Consider the following 15,489-nt stretch of genomic DNA (forward strand, 5'->3'; position numbering starts at 1 on the left):
ATTACTAGCACTGTTTTTGCCATCCAGCTGGTCCTATTGCAAGAGGATAGTGATGACCACAGCAGTGGTTTTTATACTTTTCCCTGTTAAACAAGATTTGGTTCAGGTGTTCACCTAATCAATACCTCATTAAGTAGAAGTAGTAGGTGTGCTTGTGTTGGAATTCAACAGACACTAGAATGGAATGGCTGTTAAACATGTAGAGATGCTTATTTCAGAAATATTTGAAGTGGTCTCTTAATTTTTTCCAGGAGTTGGAGAGAGATGGAAGAAACATGGTGGAGAATCTGTCCTGGTTTGGGGCTGCATTTCTGCGAGTGGTGTTGGTGATACTGTCCGAATTGATGGGATCATGAATGCTGAAAAGTACATACAGATTTTAATTTTTAACTCCTGTAACGCTCAATAGTGATGACTTGATGAGTTTCTTTAATAATAAAATTTTAACAATTAGAGATAAAATTCACCATCTCCTGCCCTCAACCACTAGTGATTTATTTCAAAACACAGGAACCCTTAGAAACAGCTGATAAAACCTAACCTAGACTGTTTTTCTCCTATTGACCTCCACCAAGTTGCAAAACAGTTACGTGACTTTCCACAGAATAGTTTATTTGAAGATTTTCAGTCAGGATTTAGATTTCATCATAGCACAGACATGGCACTTGTGGAAGTCACAAAAGACCGCCTAATTGCATCAGACAACGGACTTGTCACTGTAATTGTCTTGTTAGATCACAGTGCTGTTTTTGATACAACTGACTATCACATCCTTTTACAGAGACTGGAGCATTTTTTGGCATTAAAGGAACTGCACTAAACTGGTTTAAGTCTAAGTATCTGATAGGCTTCTGTTTGTATGTTAACAACAATTCAGTTCAATTCAATTCAATTTTATTTATATAGCACCAAATCATAACAAAAGTAATCTCAAGGCACTTTTCATATAGAGCAGGTCTAGACAGTAGTCTTTAGATTATTATAATTATAGAGAGAGACCCAACAGATCCCACCATGAGCAAGCACTAGGTGATGGTGGCAAGGAAAAACTTCTATTTAAGAGGCAGAAACCTCAAGCAGAACCACACTCAGGGTGGGTGGCTATCTTCCTCAACAGGTTGGGTTGAGAAAGAGAGAGAGATGGGAAAGGGGGTGAGATGGGGGGTAGAGAATAGGGACAGGAGAACATAGCATAATGCAGATTCCATATAAAAATATAAATTGGTGTCAGTAGTACAGGTAGTGGTAATAATAGTAATGACAGTTAAAGTAGTGATTACAAGTAACATTAATACTAGAAGCAGCACTAATAGCAGCAGGTGTTGAGCAGGGTTGTAGGAGGAGCAGGAGGCCTGTCACTCACAAATCAAACTCTAGCTCCAGAGGCAAAAATATCTGCAGAAAGCGTTTTAGAGCAACTGCAGTCTTTAGACAGTTGTTGGGGCAGCCTGATAATAATGAATTACAACAGTCCAGCCTGGAAATAACAAATGCAAATGAAGTTTGTTTTATGTGGGAGTTTAAAGTGGAGCTGTAAAGAACCATGGAGTTATCTTTGATCAGGATATGTCCTTTAGCTCCTACATAAAACAAACTTCTAGGACGGCCTTCTTATACCTGCGTAATATTGCCAAATCAGACACTTTCTGTCTCAAAAGGATGCTGAAAAACTAGTCCATGCATTTATTACTTCCAGGATGGACTATTGTAATTCATTATTGTCAGGCTGCCCCAATAAGTCTCTAAAGACTCTCCAATTGATCCAAAATGCTGCTGCACAATTATTGACAGGAACTAGAAAAAGAGACCATATTTCTTCTGTGTTAACATCTCTACATTGACTCTCAGTCAAATCAGAATAAGATTTAAAATCCTCCTCCTCACTTACAAAGTATTTAATAGTCAGGCACCATCCTAGCTTAAAGAGTTTATAGTTCCCTACAATCCCACTAGAACATTGTGTTCCCAGAATGCTGGTTTACTGTTGGTTCTGAGAGTTTCCAGGAGTAGAATGGGAGGCAGAGCTTTCAGCTATCAGGCTCCTCTACTGTGGAACCTTCTTCCAGTTTGGGTCTGGGAGGCAGACACCTTCTGCACTTTTGCTGCTGCTTTATCAAAAACTTTCCTTTTTGATAAAACCTGGACCTGAATATTATAGAAGTGGTATGGGATCACCTGGACAGAGAAATAAATAAAAGACAGCCTAAATCTAAAGATGAACCCTGTGAAGTGCTGAATGAAACCTGGTATAATCTACCAGAAATTACTTTAAGACAGTCTCCCCAAAAGAGTTCAAGATGTGCTTAGTGCCAAGGGAGGCCACACTAAATACTGATTGTAGAAGCCATTTTGTTCTGAAATTACAACAACAAAGCTAGTGGTGGCCTACGACTTTTGCACAGTTCTGTATAACTCCTTTGTATTATATTTATTATATACATCTTATTATTATATAATTATTATATAGATAATAATATAGCTTTACATACATTATATATATAATATATTGTACTATAATGTAAAATGCGTACTATAATCCTGAGGGTGTAATGCTATAAACTACAGTTCATATGATATAGTGCACAGTACTTACATGCTTTTATCAACTACATAATTCTACTTCCAACTGTTTTATAAATATAAATTTTAGAGAACATTCTGCTGCTTTCACACATGCACAGCAAACCTGAATCTTTGTAGACATCACCTGTCAGAGCCATGTATGAACGCAAATGTCCAAGTTGCACTAGACATTAACTGGATACAACAGTCCATGTGTGAATAAAGCAGGTAATTGTCCACAGTGAGCAAGTGGGCATGTTGATGACGTTATCTCATGCAGTGCTACAATCTCCTGCACACTCTACCTGCAGGTGCCACCACTTACCTACACCAAACAGAACATTTCTTGTAGGTAAGAATGTGTCTCACACAGACATTCTCTGACTGTATGCTGCATGTGTGAAAATGCAACTCTGGAAAATGTCCAAACTTAATACTCCTGGCATTCTCTGTGGTTTGTATGTGAAAACAGCTCTAGAACGTTCCCGGAGGGCTCTCTATAAGTTTCACACAAATAACTTTTAAAAACAAAAATTTTCTTTAAAAGTTGCAAAAAACATATTTTCATATGTAGCTGATTGCCAGAATATACACTAACTGAACAGTGCTAAAACACCCGAGAAGATATATCAAGCGATAGACACACACGCAATACTTGATAGTGGGTTCAAGTCAGTGTTGGTTTGGGTCTTTTTTCAAGTAAAGTTGTTCTTTGAAATGATATGTGAAAAGATTATAAAGAATCACCATCATAATACAAGTAATATAAAATCATTTTACTAATGTAACATTTAAATTTTAACAATAGACAAACATTTTAGTAACTGCAGGGTATATCTAATTATAAGTCAGATATGTTTTAATGTGCCATGCAAGTGGCAAGTGCAAATCCAATCCTCAAGGGGTTATTACATAAATCTATATTTGCAAGTCCAACAAGGAATTGAGCACTGAATTTTAATTATTTTGAATTTACATGCCTTCATCTTTGTGCCACTTAACACCTTAAATAAACATAATATAAATATACATATGCGCGCACACGCACGCCACACACTGCACTGTAGGTAATATGCACGTGCACAGAAGAACACACACAAATATAAAAGATGAGAATGTTGACATAATTAGAACACTCCAGCTGCCCCTGTACTGTCACGAGGCCTCTCCTTACTGATAGTGATGCAAGGAGGGCAGAGATAAGAGGCCCACATTAATGGGAGAAAGACACGGAGAGCGGTGAATGGAAGCAGAGGTAAAGTGAACAATGACAATAATTTTGAGGGACAGATAAAAAAGAAAGGTAAAAATCATAACGGTGGAGTGGTGATAGAAATTAAAAGCCTACCGATCTGGACGCTCGGAGATCCGCACAATGCCTCGCGCCACAACAGTGTCACCATTAACAGCAGCTTCATGGTGGTGTTAATGCTCCTCACGCGAAGCCACAGCAGCATACGATAGCGGTTCCTACCGAAACATTACCTCCATCACACACGGTGCGAGTTCATGGCGTGATTCCAGGATCGCTCAGAAGCGTCTCGAGCTCTGCGGATGTCCTATCCTCTCTTTTGAGATGCGCGTGCCGTTGCTGCTGCTGGACTGGGGGCGCGCGCTGAGGATTGCCAAGGAATACCGATTAGACACGAGAAGGAACCGAGAGCAGCCGACAGCTAAATGTAAAATAGCGTTAATGACACCAAAATGAGGCTATAGGAAACTGATATTTCAGTACGTTAACATGCATGCAATCATAACAGATGCATACTGCGGTACCAGCACATAGCATACTATATATTTTTTTATGCAATGATTAATTTGATACCACACAACAATTGTATCTGAATTAGCTGTTAGTTATGTCTCTGATCTCTACTCTACACAATGTAAGGATCATAAAATATTATGACGTATGCACTCACAAAACCCACTCAAATCCGTTTTCTCTGCAAGTATGCTATTCTAGCTTTTGGCATCATCAATATATGTTAGTGATGTTAGTAAAATACTTGAGCTTCCATTCATAATGCTTCTTGCTTTCCAAATAAAAACTGTTGCATCACTATTACATGAAAATATAACAATATAAAGCTGAATGGATTCATTTTCATCATTTGTTATTCTTAAGTCCATCTTAATGTAAATGATTTAGTTCTTTTCTGGCTTAAGGCATTGGAACGTGGATTGTGCCATTGTTAGACATTGCACAGAAAAGAATCACAGATCAGCTGCTTCTCCTGTGGTTCATGGGTATGGAGAGGGTTACACCCAACCTGAGGGGAGGAGATTTCTTCTAAAAATGGAGGCCTACTGGATCTTAATTCAGAAAACATATGGTCTCATGTAGACTAATCTATCATAGATTTATAGGTTCTATCAAAAACAGACCACACTTAAAATAACATATTCAACATCCAATAACATATTTCTCCTAACAGTTTTGTCATGAGTGTTGATGGACACAACTGTAATATTGACAATCCTAGACAACAAGACACATGGACAGAGCATGTCAAAGACATCAGAATGGTCCAGTATTTCCTGTATCTATCTTTTTCTTCTTGGATCCACAAAGGTTGGGCATATTGCTTAACTGTCCTTTAACTCCAACTGCACTAATCTGGGAGAGATGAGACACTGCTGCAGCCAATCACAAAGCATCCTGTTGTACTACAGAGGGAGCTCATCTATTTACAGTAGAGCACCGCCTATCAAGAGTTAGTCTCATTGATAAAATGTAACTTGAATCAAAGCTAACTAATTTTATTGAATAATTTCAGGGGAACCCATTTAATCACTGTAACTTCCTTTCAAAGCAGTCTTATTCTTTGGAAAAAATGAATGATAAAAATGTCTATTTTATATTATCTCAGGAACACTGTGGAGGAAAATTCTACACATTTGTGCTGCAACTCATATGCTAATTATCACACAACTGTCTAACAGGATGAAATTACTAACTGAAGTGAAAAGGTCAAAGGTTAGTCCCATTTATGTGAATGTGATCTGTCTTAAAGGAAATCTCCTCTTGGGCTCAAAGGTGACCTGGTTAGATTTTGATGGTCAAAGGCCAAAGGTCAAGGTCAATGTGACCTCACAAAACATGTTTTTGGTCATAACTCAATACTAATATCACTAATTATGACAAAATGTTACACAAATGTCCAATAGGAAAAAATGATGAAGTGATTACATTTTCTATGGCTTTCTGGCCTGGTTCTCCCGACCAGTTTCACCTGTCTATCCAGCCTCTTAGCTGTCCATCAGAAGTGTCCACCCTACTCTGTCTTTATCACGACCTCATATTATACACCAGAGGACCCCTGCTCTTTTAATCTCCAGACCCCCTCCTGCTGGACCTGCTTCTCTCTTGCATAGGGATGTCTGGAATTCATTCCTCAAGGGTGGGATACAGTCACAATCTCTGTTTCCCTGGGCCCCTGTCTCCAGCCTCAGATCACTGTTCCATGGTCATATTCCTTCCTTGACTCGCCTTGCTCTTGCTGCCCACCGGATGTGTAAAGATATTTCTCCCTGTCCTCACTCACCTGACTGCCCTGCCTATTTGAACACCTGGCTCCACTTATCATCAGCCTATATTTTATTATTTTTAGTTATCAGTGAAATGGAGGGGATGGAGACTGAAACCAACTGCTCAAAATCATTTCTCATCTCAGAAAAAAATGCATGTAGTAATAATAATAATGATATTTTTTATCATTATTGTCGTCATAATAATAAATCAAATTTCTATAGCGCTTTTCAAGACACTCAAAGACGCTTAACAATATAGCAAAAGAAAAGAGAAACAGTAAAAAGAAATGAGTAAATTAAATAAAGTTGTAGTTATGTAAATGCAAGGTGAACAGGTGGGTCTTGATTAGTGATTTGAACGTCTGTAATGAGTCCAAGTTCCTGATGTGTAGTGGAAGGGAATTTCAGGGGGTAGGGGCAGCGGCAGTGAAGGCTCGGTCCCCCAAGGTCCGTGCTTGGTTCTGGTGATGGGGGTCAGGAGGTTTGAATCAGCAGATTGGAGATGGTGGGAGGGAGAATGGTGTTAGATGAGGTCTGTGAGATAAGAGGGGGGAAGGTTAATGAGGGCTTTGTAGGTGATGAGGAGGAGTTTGTACTGGATGCGGTATTGTACAGGGAGCCAGTGGAGCTGTTGGAGGATAGGGGAAATGTGGTAATCAGGCTATTGCAGTAGTCGAGTCTGGTGGTTATGAAGGCGTGAATGGAGTATTTCTGCAGTGGAGTGGGAGGGGGAGGAGCAGAGATGGGCACTATTCTAGAGGTGGAAGGATGATGTCCTGATGATGTTGCTGATGTGGGATTTGAAGGAGAGAGTTACACACTGAGGGGGAGGGAGTGACAGTATGACTATCAATGAGGATGGAGAAGTCCTGGGCTGAGGGCATAGACTGAATGAATCAATGGATGAATGCATGAATGAATGAACAAATAAATAATGGAGGTCAAATGCAGTGTAGCATAGCATTTCATTTTTATGATATAACCGAGATAAAAGTGATGGCTGCAGGGATTAAATGAGGGACATATAAAATGATTGATATAACAGCAGAATATGTCCATACCTGATTAACTAGACCCTTCTTATTTGAATAATATCAACACTGTTAAAATTCCGCTGACTCGGTGACAAAACATTATATTTCCTGTAAGTTTCTTCAAAGTAAAAGCATCGGCCTTGTTTGTCCGTGGAACACTTTTAATATGAAGGAGCGCCTGCAGGAAATGTTGTCTTTATTAGCAACAACTTAACCTCGCTACTTCTGAAAGTAAACAAACGATAAAAGAAAGAGAATACGCAGTTTCATATGGAAGCATGTACTGAGAGTTGTTATTTCTTTATAGTTCTGATTCTGTTCCAGTGAAGCTAAGATTGAAACAGTTGTCAAATTCACGTCATCAGAGGCATATTTCCCTCTTGAATGTATTTATAATTTAATCACCTCATCTATACTCAGTAGTAAGGGAGGGACACACCATTCCAGTCTCCTGTGACGTCATTCAGTTAGTCGCGCTGCCTCGCGGTCAGAGGTGAGGTCACTGTAGAGTGTTGAACAATATTGTTGTAGACTCCCTTTTTGGCACATATATTTGCTTGATTCACCTGTCACTCACGTGTATTGGGCTGCACTCAGGTAGAAGGCTGAAATCTATGCTAATGTTCAGGGTTGTGAAAGGAGTGCCAGCATCAGGAGGGTGTTTAAACCTGCTACAACTCTCTCTGCATTCATCATTGTCACAATCGTTTAACAGACTTATCTTATCTTATCTTATCTTATTTGCTAGTTTATAACAATGTTAACTGTAGTGTGGCTCTTCATCAAAATTGTGAAAATAATGTATTTGATGGTCAAATGTTACATCAGGTAGATTAAGTTTTTTGTCTTTGATGTCCTGCAGACAGAGTGGCTGACTCACCACAATGAGGACACACTTACATCACCTGAGGGGGCGTTATTTTAATTGCTTGTCCAGGCACATAGAATATAAAAAATACCAAAAAGAGGTAATAATGCTGGCTCATTATTTGGCCATCTGATTTTCAGTTGTGATACCATAATCACACTACACTATTCTTGTATAGTACACTATTAGCCTCTATTACCAGCTAAGTAATAATCAAATAGTATCAGTCAGTCAAATAGTTCCACAAAATTAAAGTGCTCAAAACAAACCCAAGACTCAGATGCTGCAAGAGGCTTTTGCATGCAGCAACAATGATGGAAGAAAATAATGGTGCAACTTACATCAGCAAAGACATGGCTACAGTTTACATGTTCAATAGTTATTTGTTTTTATCTCATTTCATATGACAGTAGTTTTATATAATATACCATCTGGTTATTGTTAGCCGGTTACAATACAGGTATCCTCCCAGGTGATTAGAATTCACTGCAGCTACAGTGAGATTGCTCCTTCCCCCATGTCTCTCTCTACTGCCTCTCTGTCTCTCTCTCTCTCTCTCTCTCTCTATATATATATATATATATATATATAGAGCGAGAGAGAGAGACAACATTAACATTCATTATAAATGAATCCAACTGTAAATAAAAACAGTGGAATTAACCACCACATCTCTCTATTAGCCTTGTAGCTCCTGCAAAACCACACCCTGTCTAACACACAGAGTTCATTGTAAGGTTAGGTTGCCAAGGTTCTAAGAGGGTCCCAGAGACAATTTAAGATTTTCACTCTTGGTTCATGTCCCTTCTTTTAACTAAAAGCCTTTTGTATGTTTCATTTTCAGCTTACCAGAAAATATTGTGAATGTTTCTCCAAAGTATCTGAGGGATCAGAGGCCTGTACAAGCTGCATTGAAAGCACTGGTGATGACTATACTCCATCAGAGGCAGTACATGAAAGCAACCCACAAAAATCTGACCGTCCTGTAACCAGAAGTCCATTTGTGAAGCAAATGAAGACATCACAGAGGACCTATTGAAGAAGGACATGGCCCAGAGTTTCTTCAGAGAAGGACAAGAGAATAGGAGGTAAAAACTCTGATGACACAAACCTTTCTGTTACCTTTTCTACACAGAACACCGGAAGACAACAGGCACCTCAGGCTGATATGGAAGCCCATTTCCGCCAGTATAAGAAAAAAACTGCCTGTGTTAAGTCAAGTGAAAAGTCAAAATTATGACATAAAAAGCCATAATTGTGAGATAATAAGTCTGAATTATGAGATAAGTCAAAATTATGAGATAAAAGTCATAAATATGAGGTAACATCAAAATTCTGAGATAACAAATTTAAATTACGAGATAGTAAATTGAAATTATGAGATGATGTTGAAATTGTGAGATAATGTCGAAATTATGAGATAAAAAGTCATAATTCTGAGATAACAAATTTAAATTACGGGATAGTAAATTGAAATTATGAGATAATGTTGAAATTATGAGATAAAAAGTCATAACATCAAAATTCTGAGATAATAAATTGAAATTACAAGATAGTAATTTGAAATTATGAGATAATGTCAAAATTATGAAATAATAAATTGAAATTCTGAGATAACATCAAAATTCTGAGAGAATAAATTGAAATTACGAGATAATAAAATGGAATTATGAGATTAAGAAGTCATAATTATGAGATTAAGAAGTCATAATTATGAGATGTTGAAATTATGACATAAATTGAAATTATGAGATAAAAAGCCATACCTAACTATGAGATAATGTCAAAATGATAAGATACACAACACTCAAAGTAGCAGTTCTTTGGCGTGAGTTCTCTTATTCAACTTGACAATGAGATGGATTGTGAGCACATTGAAGACTATTTTAAACAGGGCTTTACAACAGATGAAATCCTTAATTTGCTTGCTGATTCACACTGGATTATATAGAGCAAACACACCCTTGAAAAGAGAAGCAGCTCTTGTGTAGACAGAATAAAAATGATGTGGCTGAACAGCAACTGGAAGCATCTGGTCAGTGTCATGGTTACCTTATTTAGGATGACATATTGTTGGCATGGCGAGGACAGCTGGGTGCCACTGGAGTGCATACAGACTTTTCCAAATTATTATCTCAGTTTCAACGTATCATGTCATGATTATGACTTACTATCTCTTTGACTTATTGTGAGCAGTTCCTTTTCTTATACCAGTGGAAATGAGCTTCCATAGGCTTTTCATCATTCATTCAGCATTTCAACATCTAAAAAAAATATGATGCTTTTATTTCAAAGTTGCAGACACAAATGGTAAGTATTACTGTAACAGCTGAGAAAGATACTGTCTCTGTGTGTGGCCAAGAGAAAGTACAGAATTTTCTAATCACTCTTTAGCTAGTTTAAGAAAAACATACACAGTCGTACACAGTGCTTTCTTTATTTGCACTATCAATTAAGAGGCTGATAGTGTGCTATGTTGTCTACTAACTGACATTATCTTGTATTAATATACTAATAATTCCTTATTTGAACAAGATCCTCAAGATCAAAGAAAATGCTGCAACCTGTCGATCATCTTAAAACAGGTAGTTCACACACAAAAGATACTAGATATCTTAAGTGTCTTTATAAAAAAGTGGAATTAAAAGATAATACAGTGCAGAATTTTTGTGCTCAGTTCATTTTAGCAATGTTAAGACAAACTTAGAAACTAAGCGATTAAATGTTTTCTCTCTCAGTACCACCAGTGAAACAAACTGTAATGCAGTGCACTGTTGTGATTAGGTAATGTATGGAAGTCTATCTAGATCGCTTACATTCAGACAGTGAAGGTTTGTTATCAATTAGCTATCAGTATCTTGTATCAATATTCTCATAATTCCTTATTATACAGGATCCTCAAGAAAAGACAGAAACCTGTTGCGACTGAAAGTAATGACCCAGAAACAGGGATTTCTTAGACTACATGCACTGGAATATGTGCATATTAGTTTAACTTGCTTTTGTGATAATGGTGTCAGTGTTGAAAACATGTCAATAGTTTACTGTAACTTCATAAATATGTATTTTGGGTTGACTATCATTCTCAGTGACAATAAATACATCACCAGTCTTTGTACTTTAACTAATAAATATACAGGTAATGGTTACAAAGAAGTTCTTAGTTGATAGAATTCATATTATAATGATTATTACATACATCATTTCAGGTATTACCTTTCAGGAACAAGTTATGAGAGTCACTGCTAATAATGTCACACATCTTCTTTTTGTTACTCATTGTTACTATATGACACAAATATGATGGACATAGTAATAATGGAAATAGACTACCAGGCAGCAGTCATTTTCTTGTATGGTAATAATAATTATTATTAATCATTATCATCATTCATTATTTTAACAGGATCTTCAAGATGTAAGAAGGCAGTGACCCACTGACCATATTACAGGTATTTCAAACACTACATCCATTGCTATTGCTAATAGTTTTACTTAGTTTATTTAATCTTTATGAAAAAGATTGCGTTATTGCCATACAGTGCTATGGTTCTGGCTTTGCTGGTGTTAACATGGTCTTGATCATTGGCTACATTAACCAATGAGAGATGTTATCTGAGATTTCAAAAGCCTGATCTTACCTGAAGCTGTTAAAAACATCTGATGTCGCTCCCTTTCTCACTCACCATAGATGGTAATAAGTCAAGTCAATGCATTGTTTCCATGTTTATAAATGCTGTCACTTAAAGAATCCTTTTCTGCCAGAGTTCATGAACACACTGCTCACCAGGTTGACAGATTTTTGCGGAGCTGTTTAATTTTGTATTGTCAGCCCTGTAAATCTCAGGTTCTCACTATGTAATAATGTGATATAATGTGATCAGCAAAATCACCAAATAGGTGAATTTCAAATAATCCTAAATACATTTAAAATATCTAAGTGCTATCCAGAGACTGAAAAAGGGAAACCTCATGTTACTATGCATAAGGGGTCACCCACTCCTTCTGTCAAAGCTTCACTTAGCCTATTATTGTTAATATTTGTATTTTTGTACAGAATTAATGTTATTTTTATTAGTATTTGCCTATATCAGTGTGAGCAGACTCAAAACACATAGTGAATACACAATAGCTAGATATTAGATTTAACTAGACTAGATAACTAGATAATAGACTAGGTTGGGTACTACGCCAGTCTATACAAGTAATGCTGTTTAAAAAAGAGGTTATAGGTGCTGTGGTATGTTTTTATGACATTGCTGACCAACATTACATTACTGCACAGTTAATTATAGGTAATTGAATTGCTGGTCTCCACCCCAATTTTCTTTTTTCCCCTTGTCTTTTAGAGACCTCAAAGAGGAGGAGCTGGTCAGGTGGGGAAGTTCATGCTATAGAAAAGACCCTGAAAGCTGTCACTGAACCTGGTAAAGTACCTGGCAAATCTGAGTGTGCTGCCTGAATTAAGGCCTCACCTGAAGCACTGAAACTTAAAGCGCAAGAAGAATTTACTAAACAACACTGCACCTGTTCTTTCCATTTGAATTTCTTGTACTTATTGTGCATGTGTTGAGGATACATGTGTTGACATTATAAGTTCAGTACACTATACAGTCACCTGTATAAATGCATACCTGTCATGTATGAGCAAGTGGGAGCTCTTATTGTGAAGTGACTGCTATTGTTACTCATGAATAGCATGGTGGATGTTCATAAAGTAATGCTTGTATTGTCAAGTAACATATACTAAGATAGAACCTGGGACGCACACGAGACGCTGTTCTTTGAAGTTCTGTCAGTTTTGTTTAGAGGAAAACTTTTCTCCTGCTTCTGTCAACCTCTGGGAGGCTCTTCTATGTAATGTTTGGTCCAGTGTTACCTTGTTGGTTGTGTCACCACCAGAAAACCAGTGAGTCGGCTCACTAATGCACTGTACTGCGGAGGGAACACATGAATGGGCCAACTGTGAATCCAGTGTTTATAAAGGTTTATAGATTAAATAAATACAACTGACATTTTGAAATACATAAGTTTAACCTGTCTCTACTTTTTACACAGTTGATCTGGGTTTTCCACAACAACTGCATTTTGGAAACACTGTCTGTTACCTGGAAGAGAACATTGTACCTGGTAGTTTACTGTAATTGATTAATTACATTGTTTTTCTCCCCCTCTTTAAAGCAGTTCATATTTTTTGTATTTTCCAGGATATCAATTGGCTAACCAGTGTCTAATTTTTAATGATTTCATTTACAACATGCATACAGTCATGAACTAAAAGAGTAGCAACAAGAAGAACATAAAGCAAAAGAAGCAGCAAAAGAAAAAGCTAAAATCCAATTAAGAAATTGGAACAGGAGTGGGGGTGGGGTTGGGAGTTGCATCGGTCCCCACAGGGACTAAAATTCAGGTTTAAAATTTAGGTTTGAGTAAAAATGTATTAGGAATTTAGAAATTAAAATTATGTCTCTAGACCACTCAGAAAGGGTGGATCCCATCAAGACCCTTCCAGTCAGTCAAGTCCTATGGGGTAGTAAAATCAGGTGTGTGTGTGTGTGTTAGTGAGTGTAAGAACAATAATCACACATCATCACAATAATGATAATGTTTACAGGGTGGGCATGCAGCAAGCAAACCCAGTAATGCTACAGATCCCCTGTCCTCAGCTACAGTGACACAGACACTGGAGCAAGTGCTTAAAAGACAGGCTGCTTACCAATAGTTGTGTGACTATAATTGTGATATGAAAATTTCACATTGTTTCTCTCTTGCTTTCAATCTCTTGCCTGAATTTTGTGATTATGCAGACAAGTCCATCAAAGAGAGTATTCCAGTCTGGAGACTGGAATACACCAGTGTTATTTTTGTCTCTATGAAGGTTCTCAAATTAAATATATCAAATTAATATAGCCCAGTGTCACAAATCACAAAGCTTTCCTTTATATTGTCTGGTTTCAGATGTGTCTTCTTTTGTTAAACTCTGCATCCGTTACCAGCAATATCTCTGAGTTATCTTTCCTTGTCAGATGACAGTTGTATTTGATGTGCTAATTGAAGAGCTGTAAGGTGATGGTAGTTATGGGCAATTTATAATATTCTGAATGGTGATTTAGGCTTTGTAGGTTCTTTGATATTACCACAGGAGCAGTTTTCATTATATATTTTTATTTACATCTTTTCAAATTATTGGTTAGCTGTGAGTCCACCCATTAGCTTCTGCAACATAAAATTGGAGTATTGAGGTCTGTCCTTTTGCTCTTCACAGAGCTGGGTGTCTTTCTTAAAGGAACATCTTTAGGTTCAAAATGTGAAAGAAGTAGAAGAAGAATTAGTCACCTATTATTATCTGCTGCCATTAACACTGTCACACATTTGGATGCTGAGTGATAGACCAAGCACCCAACCCAACCTAGATAGTTAGGCTAGGTAAGTAGCACGACTTGCCTAAAAAAAATAAAAGATTGTTAAGTGCTAACATCTCCAATCACAAGCAGTGGCTATGGTAGGTCTGGATTTCAAAACTATTATGCCCCCCCCCCAAATGACACAAATTTAATTGAAGCAGGAAGCATCCCTACTTGCCCATTTATAGAATATGAATACGTACGGATAGAGAAAGAGAGAGGAGCTCAGTGCATCATGGGAAATTCCCCGGCAGTCTAGGCCTATAGCACCGTAATGAGGGGATGTTTCAAGCCTGAGCCAGCTGTAACTATAAGCTTATCAAAGAGGAAAGTGTTAAGCCCAAACTCTTAAAAGTGCAGAGGGTGTCTGTTTTCTGACCCAAACTGGAGGAAGATTCCACAGTAGAGGAGCCTGATAGCTGAAATCATTCTACACTTGGAAACTCCAAGAACCAATAGTTAGTCTGCATTCTGGGAGCAGAGTGTTCTAGTGGGATAATACAGAACTAGATATGATAGTACCTGACCACCACTAAGGGTTTTGTAGGTGAGGAGCAGGGTATTAAATTTTTATTCAGTTTTTTATGTCCTCCAGTACTCACTGGAGGGATTACATATCTCATTTTGCATGGGAATGCCTTGGGATCCCTCAGGAAGAGCTGGAAAACATTGCTAGGGAGAAGGATGTCTGGAATACCCTGCTTAGGCTGTTGCCACCAGAACCCAACCCCAGATAAGCAGAAGAAAATGGATGGATGGATGGATGGATGGATGGATGGATGGATGAATAAAATATAATAAAATTTAAAACATACTAATATATACAGACAGAAGCAACATACAGTGTGTTGATTCCATTCAATGGATTACATTCACTTGTACCTCCTCCTGCTCCAACCACTAGAGAGCAGAGGCAGACAGTCAGGCCTATTGCACCACTAGTACAATGTACAAACCTTAATTCATTAACAATTACTTAACATTAATTGTTGAACTCTTCTAACACAATACCAGGATTTAACAATAATAGACAACCCATGTTGTAATTGTATAGTATTTATTTGTATTGTATTGCTTTTGGTTTCTC

The 15,489-nt window shown here is 37.6% G+C and overlaps 1 protein-coding gene across 4 annotated transcripts in view; it reads right to left on the minus strand.

Moving 5' to 3' along the window:
- LOC108900100 (glutamate receptor 2) overlaps positions 1-4,197 on the minus strand; it is a 104,873-nt gene extending 100,676 nt beyond the window's left edge. For 3 of the 4 annotated variants that reach the window (XM_018700948.2, XM_018700946.2, XM_018700945.2), the window contains exon 1: positions 3,911-4,197. In XM_018700948.2, the coding sequence (XP_018556464.1) occupies positions 3,911-4,019 (109 nt within the window). In that variant the 5' untranslated portion in view covers positions 4,020-4,197. The remainder of the gene's footprint in view (positions 1-3,910) is intronic. The other variant, XM_018700947.2, reaches the window with a different exon arrangement.
- Between the last annotated feature and the right edge of the window lie 11,292 nt (positions 4,198-15,489).

This window comes from Lates calcarifer, linkage group LG5, assembly GCF_001640805.2.
Source record: "Lates calcarifer isolate ASB-BC8 linkage group LG5, TLL_Latcal_v3, whole genome shotgun sequence".
NCBI lineage: Eukaryota > Metazoa > Chordata > Actinopteri > Centropomidae > Lates > Lates calcarifer.